Source organism: Aspergillus terreus, genomic scaffold, assembly GCF_000149615.1.
Source record: "Aspergillus terreus NIH2624 scaffold_13 genomic scaffold, whole genome shotgun sequence".
NCBI classification, from domain to species: Eukaryota; Fungi; Ascomycota; class Eurotiomycetes; order Eurotiales; family Aspergillaceae; genus Aspergillus; species Aspergillus terreus.
Genome location: NT_165936.1, coordinates 252798 through 269484, shown reverse-complemented (window position 1 = coordinate 269484; position 16687 = coordinate 252798). Strand labels below are relative to the sequence as shown.

Below are 16687 nucleotides of genomic sequence, written 5' to 3'. Positions count from 1 at the left end.
GGAGGCGACAACCGTCACCCTCAACAAAGACACCACAGCCACCGCCGGCATGTTTGCCATCAGTGTAGCATGCTCCAGTGTCCGAGTCCTGCGATGTAGTCCTATCAATCCGCTTATCAGTATTTGCCTGTTAGAATCAGAGTCAGTGGTGTACGAACCCGTAAATTTCGTTCCCACGCAGGTAGCTCTTTGCGACATCGCAGAATGCCCGGAAATTACCGCCGGTGAAGTGACCGCACATCCATGAGTTGTCCTTACAGGAAAGCTCCGTTTCTGCGGGGCTAAAGGCGTCCGTCGTGGTTGAAGCCGTGGTCGAGGTGGTTTTGGTGGTGGTACTTGAGGTGGTGGTACTGGTGGTGGTCGCGTGCAGGGAAGACAAGTCCTTCTCGATCGAACTGGCCACGCTGCTGGCTACAGCCTTGTCAAGGGTCCAGTGATAATACTTGTACGGCGTCTCAGCGGCGACGTGGCCGGAGATGGTCGTCGTCGTTGTGGTGGGCTCGGCATCGCAAGCAGTGATGGTCTGGCAAGAGGTCGAAGTAGTCGTAGTGTAGGTAGACGCGATAGGTTCCAGGGAGGATGAGATATACTCCGTGCATATATCAGCCTCGTTGGTCTCGCAGTCAGATTCACCCGGCTCGCAACCCTCGCCTGTGCACACCCCATTCCGACAGTTCTGTCCGGAACAGCTGACCTTGTGGCAGTCAGGGCCGGAACACTCGCCTGTCACCTTATCGCAGAGGGGACCGATGCAGCCCAGCGAGATACAGCCGGGGCTCAGACAGAGGCCCGTCCCGCCAATACAGTGGTTGCCGTAGCAGCCGACCTTTTGGCAGTCCGAGCCGGTGCACTCGCCGTCGTCGCCGCACCCCGACCCACGACAACCAGTCTCCTCGCAACGAGATCCCAGACAGGCCGATGAAGAGGGGTCGCAATCGTCACCTGTACATCCTTTTTTCACGCACAACGGGCCAACGCACTGATTGTTGCGACAGTCCGGGCCAGAACATTTTGAATGCCGAGGGGGCTTTGGATCCGCGGGGTCCTTCCAGCCCTCATTCGCCTTGGGATCATCACAGATCAGGCATGGTGTATCGCAGTAGGAGGAACACTTGGTTCCGCAACCTGCGGTGCAAGTCGGGCCTGGGGGCCCCTGCGTGAAGGTGATTGTGGGTGTAGGGAGCTGGATCGGTAGGGAAGTCGTGGACCATGGCCAGGGAGGTGGATAGAGGGTGCGATAAGCGGTGCCTACAGGGAATGTCCCGTTGGTGTCATTGGACGAATCTTGGAAGACAATGGGCTCGAGAGTAACGCTAGGGAAGAGAGTCGTCGTGCTCTGTGTAAGATTCGCCTGGGTCAGGTTCCAGTTCCACCAGTTGATGACGTTGGTGGTGATGGTTGGCATTGCAAAGGTCGTAGTCTCCACGATCCGAGTGACCGTCGTGGTCACAGTGGCAGCCCCGGAGACGGTTACTGTCTTCGTCGTGGTCCAAGCTATCTCGATGGGCGTTACCAAGGGCTCGATCGTGAATGTGGTCATCGTCGACAACGTGGAGGGCGCGACGATGAGATTAGCCGGGGCAATGGCCGTGGCAGTATTGGAATCTGGATCAAGGACAGACTGATCAATATAAATGTCGCCTGATCCGTCGCTTCCACCGTCGAGCTTAGCACCACTCATCGAGGTATCCGAGGGGTCAAGGTCGTTGGGATCTCCAAGGGACCCAGGACCACCTTCGTCAAGAGCCCAGGCGAATAGGCCCCCAATGCACTTGCTATTAGCAAAGTCGGCCTTCTGCTTCAGAGTTTTAGCATTGTCGAAAGAAACCCTGACATCGTCAGCTTTGCTGCTACTTCATGAGTCTTGATCAGGTGGGAAGTGTTATACCATTGATTCTCATTCCAAGTGATCCAGTTGACAGCCGCTTCGTCACTGTATATGACATCTGGGCTATACTGTTCCAACACCCGATTGATCTCGTAGTTGGACAAGATGCCGCTGGTGCCAGTGCACTTTCCCGGCGTCGCACCACCAGCTTCGTATGCCGATTTGTCGAAGGGGCAACCGGGAGTGGTGCAAGTCGTGTCTTTAAGAGTGAAGGATCGACCGTAAAAGCCCAGACCGAGGAGGACTTTTGCCGGGTCGATGTTGTTACGCCACAAGAGATTCAGGCCGTCCGCAATCTCTGTACTGGAGCTTTAGTATAATTTGGTATAACAGGGGCCACCAAATTCGAGTACCTACCGCTGATATTGGTGTGAGGGTTGACGACGGAAGATGTGTATTCACTATTTCCATCCCAAGTGCCATGGATGTCATAGGACATGAAGTTGAAGTGGTCAACATACTGCGACATACCTTTGATATCGAACCCTTTCAAATACCCTAGCATATCGTCAGCAAAAAAAAAAAAAAAAAAAAAAAAAAAAAGAAAGAAAAAAAAAAAGAAAAGGAGGGAGGAGGAAGACGAACAGTAAGACGATGGTAGTGTGGCAGTGATCTGATAAGTGTCACCACAGGCGGCCTTGAGTTCCTTGAGGAAAGTGACGAAGTTCTCTGTGTCCGCGCTGATACCACCTGAGTTGTTCAGCAATGAGAAACGAACGACTTGGATGTTGGATATTTAGCTCTCCTACCTCGATCACTGGCAGCCGGATACTCCCAGTCAATATCAATACCATCAAAGCCATACTCTTCCATGAACGAAGTGGCAGATCCGATGAAGGCCTTGCGTGTTCCCGAGAAGCGCACCATGTCTGAGAAAGGCTCTCCTCCGAGGTCCCAGCCACCAACAGAGATAAAGACCTTAAGAGAGGGCTTCTTTTTCTTGAGCGCAACAAGGTCTCTCATGTACTCATCGTCATGATCGTAGGTTGTGATGATGCGAGAGCTACTGGTATCGATGCCGGCAAAGCTGTAGAATATATGCTGAAAGGAATGAGCGAATCGATCTTACTGAATTCCACCAAGCACTCACCGTCCAAGGGTTAACGTTGATATCGGAAGGAAGAAGCACATCACATGGATGTTGATAATTCCATGCTTCGTAATAGCCGGCATATACCTGCTTGCTGGAGGTTCCAGAGCACGAACTATGTGGTTTTAGCATCGGGCCACAAGTAGGATGGAACAATATCACGTACGGCTGGACGACATCGTCGCATCCACTCTGACATCCAGCACCACAGAACTCTTCAGTCGTACCACAGAAGCTATTCAAATGAGTACATGTCCTCTCGGTTGAAAAGCTCCAAGAGTTATCTCTTACCCAAACTGCGAACAACACACATTCAGGGGACAAGTTGTGTTGACAACAGGCGCGTAGACTACCCTGTCTGTTAGTTCCTCTCTTGGATCATGTATGTCAGGTACCAGACTCACGACCGCACTCTGCCTGGGCATCGCAGTCCGAAACGCAGACATCATCTCCACAGAAGTCGGGACCAAAACCACAGTAGCCACTGGTGCTGCAGCATCCGCTTACACACCGCTGGGTTTCTGAGCAGGTACCACTGGTGGCGGCGAGCACTGCCGAATTTGCTAGAGCTGTGGCCAAAGCCACGGCTTTGGCGAAATTCAGGAGATTCATTTCGGCAATGACGCTCGCAGACGCTTGCTGTCGAGGTCAGGGGACGGCATCGCTATATACTAGTACTCTCCTACCTCTTGTTCACCTCACATGGGCATTGTGGCTCCCCACACTAGAACCGTCTCGCGTCGAATTCATTTCCATCGGCTCGCTAAACAGAACAAGTTATCTCCGATATTCCATTTCGATACCGTGACCCGATTGCAACCTCCGGCGTCGTGTCCATTGGGGGAAAACTCTGCTTCGGTCCCCACATGTGATATCTTGCTTTCTGGCCTCGAAAGGTCACGAATATCGACCAGCCTGCACTGGCTTGTACTATACAGACACCGGCGTTGGTCTAATTTAGGGCGCCGAGCATGTCTCACACGGAGCTCCGGTCTAGATGGAATTAGCGTGAAATTAGCCAGCGCGGGACATTGCATTGCCAGGTAGTGGAGCCAACATCATTAGAGCGGAAACAAAACGTAATTATCGGCATGGATGATCCGTGCTCTATACCTAATACGAGGTAGAAAAAAGCAGATACTAAGGTGTAAGCCTCTCTTTTCTTTCCTTCCGCAACACGAGGGCTCTTGGTTTGCGATATCTCCGTGAAGCATCATGTTGGGTCGTTCCCTTCGGGTTCAGGCGCTTTTGCTCGCTGTCGCCACTGCAGCTCTTCAAAGCCAGAAGAGATGGACAAATGGCGATACTGCAACAGGGACGACTGATCCGAATGTCACGAACGACTGCACTTATTGGGCAAACAACATTGCCTCCGATGATACGTGTGACGCCGTGGCAGCGTACTTTGATATCACAACAGATCAGCTGATCAAATGGGTGCGTGGTCCTACTGAGCCGACGAGAATGTGGAATTGACGGAACAGAACCCTGAACTGCTTCCCGATTACTGCGTATTAATCACTGGCTGGAGCTACTGCGTGTCGGGTCCGGATGTGAATATCAACACCGTGGTGTCCACTGCCACGCCCACCACGACGACTGTGCCCGGGACTCTCACGTACAATGGAACAGCTGCCCCGACTCAGAGCGGGCTCTCCTCCTCCTGTACAGAGTACTACCTGGTGCAAAATGGCGACAGCTGCTACACAATTCAGGACAAGTACATGAGCTTCACGCTTGCCGAGTTTTACTCTTGGAATCCGTCAGTCCTGGAAATCCAAGGCGCAAGGACGTGCACCCCTGACAATTAACACTCTTTATAGATCAATTTCGTCCGGATGCGGCAATCTGCAACCTGGATACTTTGTCTGCGTTGCTGCTGGAGGCTCAGCATCGACCCCCTCCTCTGCCACAGCGACAACAACGACCACCACCAGCAGTACGACCGGGCCATCGGCATCCGCCTTTCCAACCCAACCCGGAGTCAGCTCGAACTGTAAGACATGCGTTCCTCCATGTGAAAATAGCCGTCTAATCTGTCCTCTCTCCAGGCGATGAGTGGTTCTACGTGGTCAATGGTACGAGCTGTCAGGATATCCTAGACAAGTACAGTCTGTCTATATCCCAGTTTTACAGCTGGAATCCGGCCGTTGGGCCTACCTGCACCAACCTGTGGCTGGAGACGTACGTCTGCGTCGGTGTGTCATCTAGTACGAAACTGTGCACCCCACCTTGCTTGCGTTTGATCTAACCAGACACCAGGAACATCGGCCTCCGCCACCATCACTCCCACCAAGTCGACATTGACCACCAGTGCCACCCCTACTGCTTCATCCACAAGCGACGTGCCATCTCCGCATCAGAGCGGTATCGCGTCCGACTGCGTGCAGTATTACATGGCTCAGTCGGGTGACAGCTGCTGGTCTATCGTCAACCAGAAATTCACCTGGCTGACTCAAGACCAATTTGTCAAGTGGAATCCGGCGTTGGGGACTAGTTGCGCGCTGCTCGCCGATGAGTATTACTGCGTTGCGGTGAAGACCGCGCAGCCAATGCCGGGAACCATCAGCACCTGCGCGAAATGGCATCTGGCGGTGTCGGGAGACGGCTGCTGGGCCATTGAACAGGAGTACGGCATTACCGCCGCGCAGTTCAACCTGTGGAATCCCCAAGTTGGGTCCGACTGCGCGGGGTTGTGGCTGGGGTACTATGTATGCGTTGGGGCATAGTTCCGGGTGATCTAGGAGGTCTTGACATATATATTCATATAGTCTGTGGAAGAACCAATGAAGACGTGTTGAATGACTCAACAGAGTGACTACATGCAAATTGAGTGGGAGCAGTGCTTCTAGCACCAGAACAGCGCAGAGACACCTCCCGGAACATGTCAGTTCATTGTGATTGTCGCTCGTTGATGTTTATGTCATTACTGTATTGGGAGGCTTTGAAATAGACATTCGATAAATTGCGACTGCATTGATAACCAACCCAGTAGATCCTCTGCACTAGATGGACAGAATCATGATTGATTTGTCGATGGATTGACTGACATGTCGACTAGGAGACAGGAATATCATTCGAGACCAGCCGTAGATCTAATCAATATGCCACGGAGAGCTCAGTCACAGATACAAGGATCACACATAGACCATCGACAAAACTAACAATCCCACAAGAATTAGCACGGTTGGCAGTTGAGATTTTGCCGCGCCCGCGGTCTGTCGGGGCTGAGCGGCAGTTGGGTGGGGTGCAGTACCCGAGGGGAAAGCAGCGGCCGTCGAAGTGGAAGGCAGGTAAAGCACCGGCGCTGTGGCGTTGACTGTCGTATCAGTCGTCACGGCCGGTCCTTCAACACAGTAGCTCCAGCCCTGGATCAGGGTACAGTAGTCCTTGAGCAAGGACGGGTTCTACGATGATCTCGTTAGCTCCCACGACGAAGCCAAGCGTGCAAGGTCGACGACAAGGCTTACCCAAGCATGCAGGTGGTTGAAATCAATGTCAAAATGCTCCTGGACCTGCTCGCAGGTTGCACTGGACGAGATATCGTTGGCCCAGTAGGTGCAGTTGCTGGTCACGTTGGGATCGGTGGTGCCAGTAGCGTTTCGACCGGTTGTCCATCCGCCCTCCGCCTGGACGGAGCTGACGGCGCCCATCAACATGGCAGTCAATAGGACACTGAGGGCCTGCATGTTCAAATAGTGGAATCGTATCGGGAGAAGAGAGGGGAAACGGTTCAGAGAGAGTGTGATGGAATGAGGTGTCGACTGCTCGTGTTGGGACTTTACTTTCGGTCGATTAGTATCGGTGTTTGTTCTCAAATCGCTCCAGGCTTTTGGTCATGCTTCTCGATCTTTCCTCAATTAGGTGCTCTCACCCCGTAATTCGACGTCAATACGCTCTGTGTTTACCGAACAGGTACCATACGAACTCGGTGGGTAGAATAATCTGGTTCGTAGCATCCGATGCATCCCAGGAGGTCCACGGAGTCTTTGGATAAAGGGGTCATTGGATGACTTCTTTCGCCTCCGGTTGGGCCGGAGATTAGTTGACGGACCAGGCCAGGTACGAGGGGCTTTTGTGTCGATAGTTGCATGGGGCTCATGCCCTCGGGCCTTCTACACGTGGTTGGTCAATACGGCGAGTCTGAGACAACCTCGGGCGAAAAGGATCAAGGTAAATGTAACCTGCGTGTTAGTGCCCAGTCCTTGTGGTAGTCGAGTCCAGGGACTCCTCGAGATGCCCACCTTGGGGGCCAAGACGCTAAGGGATGCTAAGGGATGCTAAGGGATGCTAAGGGATGCTAAGGGATGCTAAGGGATGCTAAGGGATGCTAAGAGGTGCTAATAGGTGCTAAGAGGTGCTAAGAGGTGCTAAGAGGTGCTAAGAGGTGCTAAGAGGTGCTAAGAGGTGCTAAGAGGTGCTAAGCGATCTAGATCGAAGATGGTGTGCCTTGGCAACACTTTCTGCCAGGTCGGCTGTGGTACCTGCTGCTGGATACTAGTCCAGACCCTTCATGGACCCTTGTACGGATGAAGCCACAAAAAAAGAAACCGGATCTAAGAGCATCCACCACGGCATTGCATCCTCTTTGGGACGGATTATGCCGGATTCTCATATACGAAGGACACGCGCAATTGCACTAGGCAGTAGTAACGTGGGGGTGAAATGCTCGCGTAGGTAGGTAGGATATACTTCGTATTCAATGTGTAATTTGAATCGCGAAATAATCTCGCCGCGCACTAAAGGCCCCATCTATATCGCCTGGTCGGCCATAGCTTGTGCAGTCTACGGAGTATGTTAGTATCAGAGGCGAGCGACAAGCGCAGATGAAGGAGCCTCCGCTTGGTAAGCCACAAATCTGTTATAGTGTATGAGGTCCCATCTGTGATGCTCTGAGCGATCGTCGTTCTGTTTTCCAATCTCCCTACATCTCGTCTGACTTCTGTTACCCCAATCGTTTATTGCTCACTTGTCTGGCGGGATTGCCACTTTTTCTTTGACATGAGCGTATTAGCTTGCATTGGACTCCTCTTGGTGCTGGCTGTTGCCCAGGCCGTTGGACACGGAAATCACCATGGGCACTTTCACATCCACCGTGGTGTCTCTGGAGCCCCAATTGTCAAAAGAGCGACCGCGGCTGGAAGGTCCAACATCTTTATCGACGACACCACCTGTGCGGGGCTAGTGGGAGGACTGTCCCAAATCTTCGACAATGTTTTGACGGTGGTGCGTATTGCGTGAATGGGGCTTGGATGTGAGCGGATGTGAAGGACTCACGAGAATTACAGGCGACTGCGGCGCAGAGCGCAATCCCCGGCCTGGAGAGCGCCCCTGGGAAAACCCCGCAGCGAGCTTTCCGCAAATGAAAAATCCAAAGTCGATCTTTTCACGGTGTTATACGGTTACTTTGACACGCAAGACCTCGGTGAATTGTACATTGCGAAACAGAAGCTCGATAACATCACCAGTGAGTTAGTCACCAAGTCGGTTGAGCAGAAATGCTGACAGACCCGGAGACTTCCTCGACAGATATGTTGCCGCGTTGTCATCCAACAGCTTCCATCTGGATGTGTACTGTAACGAAAACGTTTGGCGCAATACTGGTGTCCAAGATGACGAGGGGGACTGTAGGTGCTTTGCGGCTTCCACGACCAAACTCGGATGACATGAGATAACCACGAACTCAAGGGATTTTTGAACTGATACCCCAAATGGGAGAAACCATGTATTCCGACACTCCAAACCCTTGCGATGAGACTATTGAAGACCATGATGGACAGAAGGGCGACTTGGCCGCATTTACGAGCAATTCTAATGGTCTCCAGAAAGATTTTGTGACAATCTGTTCGGACGCCTGGGACGGATGGAACGAGCAACTGCCGGCGAGGAGGGCTGGAGGCTACAGAGGGTTGGGGGCAGAGGACTTGGATGAGGTCCTCGACAACAGCCCTGAGCCTACGTTCATCCATGAATTGACTCACGTGAAATCGCTGTTTGGTAAAACCGGAATTATGAGTGAGTGAGAGTTATTATGCTAGACCATATCTGGTCAGAACTTGTCTAATATGCGGCAACGCTTTGTGATGGTAGAGGACATCGACCTTCGCGATGTCGATGACACGGCATACAAATTCGAAGGTTGCACTGACCTTGCCGATGAGGATAAGGCGGTGACCGATATCGATAAGATGCGTTCATTGGCAAACGCCGGTGAGTATGGCCTCAGAGGTCGTTTAACTGAAGGTTCACTAACACTCCCACCAGACACCTTTACATATTTCCTTTGCGGCAAGTACCCTGCTCAAGTGTGCGCGAACGTCATATTAACTTCTACTTTAATAGGGCTCTATATGGATGCGTGTAACTGGTCTGACGGATTCTGCCGAAACCCCGCCACGGTGGATTAGACTTCTGGTGCATTATGGTATAGGAAAGGAATGTGTTGTGCGTCTGGAAGAAGCATTCGGTAGGTACTCCTGTGGTATGATAGTACATGATGGAGGTATACTACTGTCATACTGGCGATTTGCTTAGTATGATTAGTTCATGTTAAAAGCTAGATGCGTGAAGCAGTGGATTAAATAGGGCCTGGTCACGGCAACTATTTTGTCCATTAGTCGTGTTCTAGTGCTATATGAATCTCATCAGAATCCCTACCTACGTGACTCCCTTACCGTGTATATATAGATCTGAATGAAGAACTTACATACATAAAAGCGTATTGTATAGAACTACTGAAACCTCTTGACTCTTTGATACCAAATGTTAAACAGTCTGAGGGCGAATCTACACGACCACAGTTTGTATATACTTGGTAGTGAGTGAACCAGGGGCAATTTTGATGGGGGCCAGACTTTGGCCGGGTGGAGGTTAGTCCGACCCTTACAAAGTCTAGGCTTCCCCTTCGGCCACGTATTCTCCCCCAGTCCCAGTCACCACATCTTCCCTCCATTATTATGTCAATGCTTTTACTCCCGCAGGAGCTACTTATGCTCATCGCGGCTCAGCTCGACTGTCGAGACTTGAACGCGCTTCTCCGGACTCATCCGACTCTCTACGATCTGCTCATCGGCTGCCTCTATCGATGGAATGTGAGAAGCCATGGGTTCGCCGCATTGATCTGGGCAGCGAAAAGAGGCTCTATCCGCACGCTTCAGCGATTTCTCGATATAGGAGTGGATGTCTCCTGGAGATCGTGGTATCGAGCACAAACAAGTTACAGACCACGGAGTCACAAACCACGCCGGCCTCCATCAATGGCAGATACGAAACGCGACCATCCGATCTGCCATGCAGCAACCTGCGGACAAGCAGACTTTATTCGGAAACTTGTTGAAAATGGCGCCGACATCGATTTCAAAGATGTTTATGGTCGAAGCCCTCTAGCTTTAGCCGCTCGCCAAGGCAACTTCGCCTTAGTTCGGATGCTTCTCTCACTCGGCGCGAACCTACTATCCTACGACCGTCTTTTTCATCGTCCAGCAGCAAATGCTGCTTCTCAAGGCTATTTTGATATCGCCGTCTATCTGCTTCAGGAGCTAGGCAAATATAAGCACTCTAGATTGGATCATACAATCATGGCTGAGATACAGTGGGTGCTTCTCTACGCGGCGAAAGAAGGGAACGAAAAACAGATACGTTGGTGTCTATCTAAAGGGGCTGATATTAATTTCCAATCGAGAGGAGAGCGGTGTACACCACTCTGTGGCGCTTTATTATCAGCACCGGCGCCATTAAGAGTTGTTAAGCTTCTACTCGACCGTGGTGCAGATCCAAACATTCCTCTTCCGGGTCAGAAGTTCAGTCCAGGCTGGAAGCTACCACCAATTCCACCACTTGGTCTAGCTGTGCGCCGCGATGAAAGCTTGCAGATTATGAAAATCTTATTAAAGGCAGGTGCGGATGCGAGAGCGTGCGAGGTAGCATTATTCGATGCAATCCGATTAAAGAAAGCCACCGAGTTCCGGCTGTTGGTAGATAACCACGCCGATCTTAATATACGTCTGGTACGCGAGCCTCTTGTGGAATGTGCGCGGCAAAGTGACTGTCAGAGCATTCGAGAAGTTGGTCTCAGGATTGATGATGCGGCTCCTACACGGGAGTTGGCTTTCCCCACAAGGATATGTGGCCGGCCTGCACGTCGCCGGCTCAGACACGACAAGCCTGTGAATGAGACCATTCTGCCCATTCGCTCTCATGTTCCAGGATAGCCTCATGAATCAAATAGGACACTTCAAATAGCAAGAGCTTCGATGGAAGCTGGTGATCAGCCTTGGCAGTCGTAATATCTGATAGGAATACGGAACGATAGATAAACTGGAGTCCTGAATGATCAGCGAAAGCTCGTAATCCCGTGCGTCTAGATAGGTGCTCTGCAAGAGAACGAAGATGAGATGGGAGTTGCTTCAGTATACATGCTACAGGGCGGTGTTCTCATTCTCTATATGGTTCTTATCCACAGAAAAGCTGGTACATACGACCATAGGGTGTGGAAAACAGGGCTTCCCGTCCGCTCAGCCGTACTTAAGCCACACGCCGGCCGGTTAGTAGTTGGGTGGGTGACCACCAGCGAATCCCGGCTGTTGTATGTTTTTTAACCTCTTTTTTTGTTTTTATTGTGTTTTTCATTCTAATATATATCGCGGCCAGTTGGCAGTAACCGGTAGTAAACCTCTGGATTGGAGCGAAACAATCCACAGTCACGCCTGGAGCCACAGACGCCTGGGGGTGGCAGTGCAACAGGGGCATGCAGCATCCCAGCGGATACAACACAGCGTCGCCCCTGCACGCTTTACAGCGCGGACTGGCGCCGGTAGACTGTCCGGTTTGCGGACATCGCGAGATAACGCGAGTCGAGGCTGAGGCTGGCAGCACAACCCAGTACGTATAATCTAATTACTTAGAATATATCTTCGGGCAGGAAACTGATACGGTGTAGCGGATGGGCTGCGGTACTTTACTGCTGCTTCTGTCTAGAATATATCCTATACCTAATGATATCGCTAAAGAATATACACTACTACTATAGCAAGTACAGCGTGCTTCTAGCTATCTATTATAGTAGTAGGCGAGTTAAGATATATCAGAACGTGCGACGCGGTTAATCGGGGGTGTTTCTAAATATAATGATCTAGATGTTTTGTTTGCGCATTTGTTGCATACATTAGATACTATGTTGATACCATTCTCTGCGCTCTTTAGTGTTTAGAAATATAATGTCAGTCCGATATACCATATAGAATGAAAATCATAGGCGACAATACTACCGAGAGGGCCTTCGGCGATAGCCGAGGTTTAGCTTATCAAGACGCCGCTAATAGCGCCATGACTCCGGCCCATGGCGAGTCCATCCCCCCTATTGTCGTCGAATATCTGCATGTATCAGATCGATATGTATAATGCCTCTAGATTAAGGACAAGCCTCGCGGGCTTGCGTCACATATCAAAAGCAAAAAACAAGATATTACAAATCAGGATTGTTAGGAAGGCTATATTTATGCTGTGAGTATCTGCGCCAGCGATATTCGTTCGTTTCAAGTCTGGGTAAAGCGGTAGTGGCTCTAAGTATCAGCACTGAAGCGAGATAAAAGGCTTTCCAACATCTTTTGCGACGTACTAACACTTTTACACAGACTAGCCTAGCTGGAGTCGACGGTTAGTGCTCTATTAGATTAACTGGAAGAGGATTTAGCTAGTATCTAGAGTGGGCATGGTTAACCGTTTTATTAACCGTTTTAGCTAAAACGGTTAAAAAATACCGCCTCAGGTATAAAGATTATAGCTTGAATATTAGGTATAATTAAATTTAAAATTGAAATTTATATATATATAAAATTATTACATAATATATATAGAAGTATATTATGTAATACATCTATAATACCGTATAATACTCAACGGTTAAAAAATACACTATAAAAAAGGGTCTAAAATTGATTAGTCATGTATTATTTACTAATATAGCGTAATAGTGGTATTTTATTACGTAATTAAATATTGTATAGCACGTGATATCTAATTTCTTTATTATAACACTATATTACATAATTTTAGTGGGTTAAATACATATTATAAAAGCTCGGTAATTAACCTGAACGGTTAAGAATGCCCACTCTACTAGTATCACAACCGGTTGAAGATACAGTCCGTAACAGGAACTAAAGGCTTAGATTATAATAGAGTCTCTAGTAGATATAGACAGTTTATTAGCAAAGCCGGAAGGCCTATTAGTACCGCCTATTATAGTTATTTGCGACTTAGTATTAGATATCGGGTTAAAATCGCCAGAGACTAGCTTGCAGATTTCTGTCTTTAAAAGATTAATTACGCCTAATCTAGTATTTAGTCTCTTAAAAATATATATTTATCTATTTAATTAAGTTTAATATACTAAGACTGTAAAGATTTCTGGAGTACTATAGCTGCTAGATTCTATTTAATAAAGAGACTAACTCTAAGAACCTGCTATAGAAAATATTAAAATTACCGCTGTTGCTCTGTGCCTACACTCTATGGCCAAAGCCATCGTGCCCTCGCTGCTTTTTCTCGCCGTCTGATTGGCCTAATTTTGATGTTCCTGCGTGCTCCTGTCTACTAGAGTACGTGCCTGTAACACCCGTTACCGTGCCTTACTTATCCTTATTACTATTTACTCTTAACTATACTATATTATTACTATACTATAGTTATACTGTGCCTTCCCTATAGCTTTTATCGAAGAAACCTTCCTTAGAAAGCACCCTTCTGTAAGTGCTATATTTAAATATATTAATAAATTTACTACTATATGTTTTTGCGCGTTACTAACGCGTAAATAAGAATAAATTATCTTTTTTTTAATTAAAAATACTTCTATCTTCTCTTCTATCTATACAGAGTTATATTTTTAGGTCTCTCTATTATCTATCTAGCTATCCCCCCTTAATAGATTTTTTTATCTATTATAAACTCTCTTAGATCTAAATCTGTAAGCCCTACTAGTTCGCGGTTCTATTAAAATATCTATAGAAATATCTCTAGACTTATTACTCTATCTATCTTACTACAATTACTAGAGCTTTTTAATAAGAGATCTACTAGTAAATATCTAAATAGCCCTAGCTAGATCTAATCTAAAAGCTCTGTATTTATTCTAATGCTAAAAGCCTGCTAATTCTATACTTACTAATATATACTAGATATTAGTGCTCTTAGTATAGCTATATTATCCGAGCTTCTAAAGTCTTTTTTAACTATATCTAGAAGATCTATTCTAAACTAGGCTAATTAGTTAGCTGTTAATATACAACCGCCTGCTTCTAGAAGCTAAAAACTCTTTACTAAGGATAGCCAGTAAGCTACTAGTAGTTCTTTCCTACTACTATAGATAGTAGTTTTTTTGCTGTTATTCCGCGTGTGTAAGCTAAGTAGGCTTAGTAAATATAAACGCTAACTCTAGCTAAGTTTATCCGCGCCTAAATTAAGAAGATCTTTAAATAAAATTTTAAAAATAAAGAAAAGTAGATTTAGTAAATTCTTCTATAAAAATATATAACTAAAATCTTACTTTAGCTAAAGCTAATCTAATAGCCTAAGTATCTAGATATCTATAATTTAGCGGTAGCGGCTAATTTTAGCGCTCTTCTAAATTCTAGTTAAGAGTCTCTACTTATCTTACTTACTAAAAGTATTAAATAGCTTATTTAGTAGTTCTATTAAATAATTAAGAATTACTGTATTAATAAATTTAATTAGATTATTATTAATATTTTTTTTATATAATAATCTAAAATCTAGGATCGACCGATTTAGATCTATCTAAAGCCGATAATCTATATATCCTACTAATAGATATAGTAGTAACTAATTTATTTTATTTATTAAATAAGCCGCTTAGACTAGATAATTCTACTCTATTATTAATTTATATTAGTCTAGCTCGTAGTATTAGATTAAATAGTTAAAGCCGGGACCCGGCTACTGCGGCGAATAAAAATAACTATAGCTATAATAACTACTATTGCTACTACTACTACTGTAGCTATAGCTGCCAGCCTAGCTAAGTAGAAAAAACTCGACCAAGTCTATCTAGACTTATTAATCGTTCTATTAGACTATCTTTTAAAAAAAAAGCTCTATAAAAATACTTTAATAGACTTTTTTATTATTTTTAAAATTAATCCTTAGTGTTAGATATTTTAGAATCTATACTTTTATATTTATTATTTTTTTAGGCTAGTAAAGATTGCGTAGATACATATTATAGAATAGATAGTTATTTTAATAGAGCGTAAATTTATAGTCTATCTAATAGATGTTTTAAAGAATATATAATTCTAATTTCTTCTTTTTAAAATATAGACTTTTTTTAGCTAGATTACCTGTCTCTAGACCTACGATAAAAAGATTTAAAATAATATAATTAGTTTTAGCTATATTTATTAGAGTAACGATAAGTAGACTTTAAGCTACTATAATCTCTATCTAAATATAACTAATTTTTATAATTTTATCTATATTTAGATAGAGCTTGTATAATAGAGTTTAGAGAATCTTTTTTTTTTATAATAAGAAGACGCGAAAAGAGATTATTTTTATTTTATTTTTAGAGTAGCTATAGAATAATTTAGTTAATAATATATATAGATAGAACTTTCTATAGTATTTAAGGAACGGGAAAATACTAGGCCTCTCTAGTAAATAATAGCTAATAAATCGGGTTTTAACTATAGACTAGCTGCGGGCTAAATTCCTTAATATTTAATTTAGTAATTTCTAGATTATCTAGCGGCCGGCCGCGGTTAATTAGTATCTTTAATAAATAGACTAGTTTTTAGAGTAATTACTGCTGCTTATTTATATTACCGCCGAATAGCTAGGATAGAGAACTAAGTTTATTAGTTTTTAGTATAGTAATATTCTCTACAGACGCTACTAGAATATCTTTATTAAATATAGGCTAGTAAGTATAGTAATTTTTTACTATAAGAGATATTTAATTAATAATTTTATAAAAATTATTTACTAATATTTATTTAAGCTGATTAGCGAGTTCCTAGTCTACTATCTCTAGTTAATTTTATCTTTCTAGTAAATAATCTAGTAATTTATTTACTAATTAATAGGCCCGCGGTTATTGTTCTTCTAATCTAAAATAATAAAGAATATTTAAAATCTAAGCTAACTACAGACTATTCTATAATATAAAGCAGCGATTTACCTATAGATAAAGCTAAATATTACTTTTTATTAGTATGCTACTATAGCTATCTTATATATTTATCTTAAATACAGCAGGTTTAAATAGAACTATAGTACGGATTCGGCTGTATTTAATAAATAAGCTAGCTATAGAATCTAGGCGGCGGGGACTATGTACGCGTAAAATCTATAAAAAATATCTAACTATATAGAAGGACGATAATAATAATATTAGATAATTAGCTGTAAGTAGTATTAGTTTTTAGGCTTTATAGTCTCTCTAAAACCGCGGAAGCGTTTTATAGAGAATCCGCTAGAAAATATAAAAATAAAGCAGACTTATATCTTTATTAAAATAGAGAAGAACTAGGTTTTTAAGTAATACTTTTTTTTTTCTTTTTATTTCTGAAATATGCTAGATAATAATTACTTATATATATAGATATATATATACTACTATAGAATAATTATATTAGTTAGAATAGAGGTTCTCCTGAGGAAGCCTTCCTCTAAACCTCCTAGATATATTA

General features: G+C 45.3%; 6 protein-coding genes across 6 annotated transcripts in view; 4 read left to right on the top strand and 2 right to left on the bottom strand.

Annotated features, from left to right (window-relative positions):
• Window positions 1-142: 142 nt before the first annotated feature.
• Window positions 143-3590, bottom strand: ATEG_08590 (uncharacterized protein; the record flags this gene model as incomplete). Its single annotated transcript, XM_001217175.1, has 8 exons — window positions 143-1829; window positions 1889-2191; window positions 2360-2386; window positions 2607-2929; window positions 2979-3093; window positions 3145-3213; window positions 3270-3327; window positions 3383-3590. The coding sequence occupies 8 exons, from the start codon at window positions 3588-3590 to the stop codon at window positions 143-145; spliced, it is 2790 nt and encodes a 929-aa protein (XP_001217176.1).
• Window positions 3591-4193: 603 nt separating this feature from the next.
• ATEG_08589 (uncharacterized protein) lies at window positions 4194-5707 on the top strand (the record flags this gene model as incomplete). The annotated part of the gene is made up of 5 exons (XM_001217174.1): window positions 4194-4415; window positions 4463-4698; window positions 4802-4974; window positions 5030-5176; window positions 5241-5707. 5 exons carry the CDS (start codon window positions 4194-4196, stop codon window positions 5705-5707), a joined length of 1245 nt encoding a protein of 414 aa, XP_001217175.1.
• A 370-nt stretch (window positions 5708-6077) lies between these two features.
• Window positions 6078-6667, bottom strand: ATEG_08588 (uncharacterized protein; the record flags this gene model as incomplete). Its single annotated transcript, XM_001217173.1, has 2 exons — window positions 6078-6138; window positions 6411-6667. The coding sequence occupies 2 exons, from the start codon at window positions 6665-6667 to the stop codon at window positions 6078-6080; spliced, it is 318 nt and encodes a 105-aa protein (XP_001217174.1).
• Window positions 6668-7979: 1312 nt separating this feature from the next.
• On the top strand, window positions 7980-9001 carry ATEG_08587 (uncharacterized protein; the record flags this gene model as incomplete). Its single annotated transcript, XM_001217172.1, has 4 exons — window positions 7980-8215; window positions 8267-8445; window positions 8495-8605; window positions 8808-9001. 4 exons carry the CDS (start codon window positions 7980-7982, stop codon window positions 8999-9001), a joined length of 720 nt encoding a protein of 239 aa, XP_001217173.1.
• A 1233-nt stretch (window positions 9002-10234) lies between these two features.
• ATEG_08586 (uncharacterized protein) lies at window positions 10235-11188 on the top strand (the record flags this gene model as incomplete). The annotated part of the gene is made up of 1 exon (XM_001217171.1): window positions 10235-11188. One exon carries the CDS (start codon window positions 10235-10237, stop codon window positions 11186-11188), a length of 954 nt encoding a protein of 317 aa, XP_001217172.1.
• A 2301-nt stretch (window positions 11189-13489) lies between these two features.
• Window positions 13490-16687, top strand: part of ATEG_08585 (uncharacterized protein) — a gene marked incomplete at both ends in the record, with an annotated part of 4666 nt that continues 1468 nt past the window's right edge. The window contains 15 exons of the mRNA XM_001217170.1: window positions 13490-13528; window positions 13664-13723; window positions 13854-13867; window positions 13935-13944; window positions 14156-14170; window positions 14252-14309; window positions 14351-14374; window positions 14998-15019; window positions 15191-15194; window positions 15480-15488; window positions 15603-15617; window positions 15915-15918; window positions 16318-16331; window positions 16393-16402; window positions 16634-16644. Of these exons, the coding sequence (XP_001217171.1) occupies window positions 13490-13528; window positions 13664-13723; window positions 13854-13867; window positions 13935-13944; window positions 14156-14170; window positions 14252-14309; window positions 14351-14374; window positions 14998-15019; window positions 15191-15194; window positions 15480-15488; window positions 15603-15617; window positions 15915-15918; window positions 16318-16331; window positions 16393-16402; window positions 16634-16644 (309 nt within the window). The remainder of the gene's footprint in view (window positions 13529-13663; window positions 13724-13853; window positions 13868-13934; window positions 13945-14155; window positions 14171-14251; window positions 14310-14350; window positions 14375-14997; window positions 15020-15190; window positions 15195-15479; window positions 15489-15602; window positions 15618-15914; window positions 15919-16317; window positions 16332-16392; window positions 16403-16633; window positions 16645-16687) is intronic.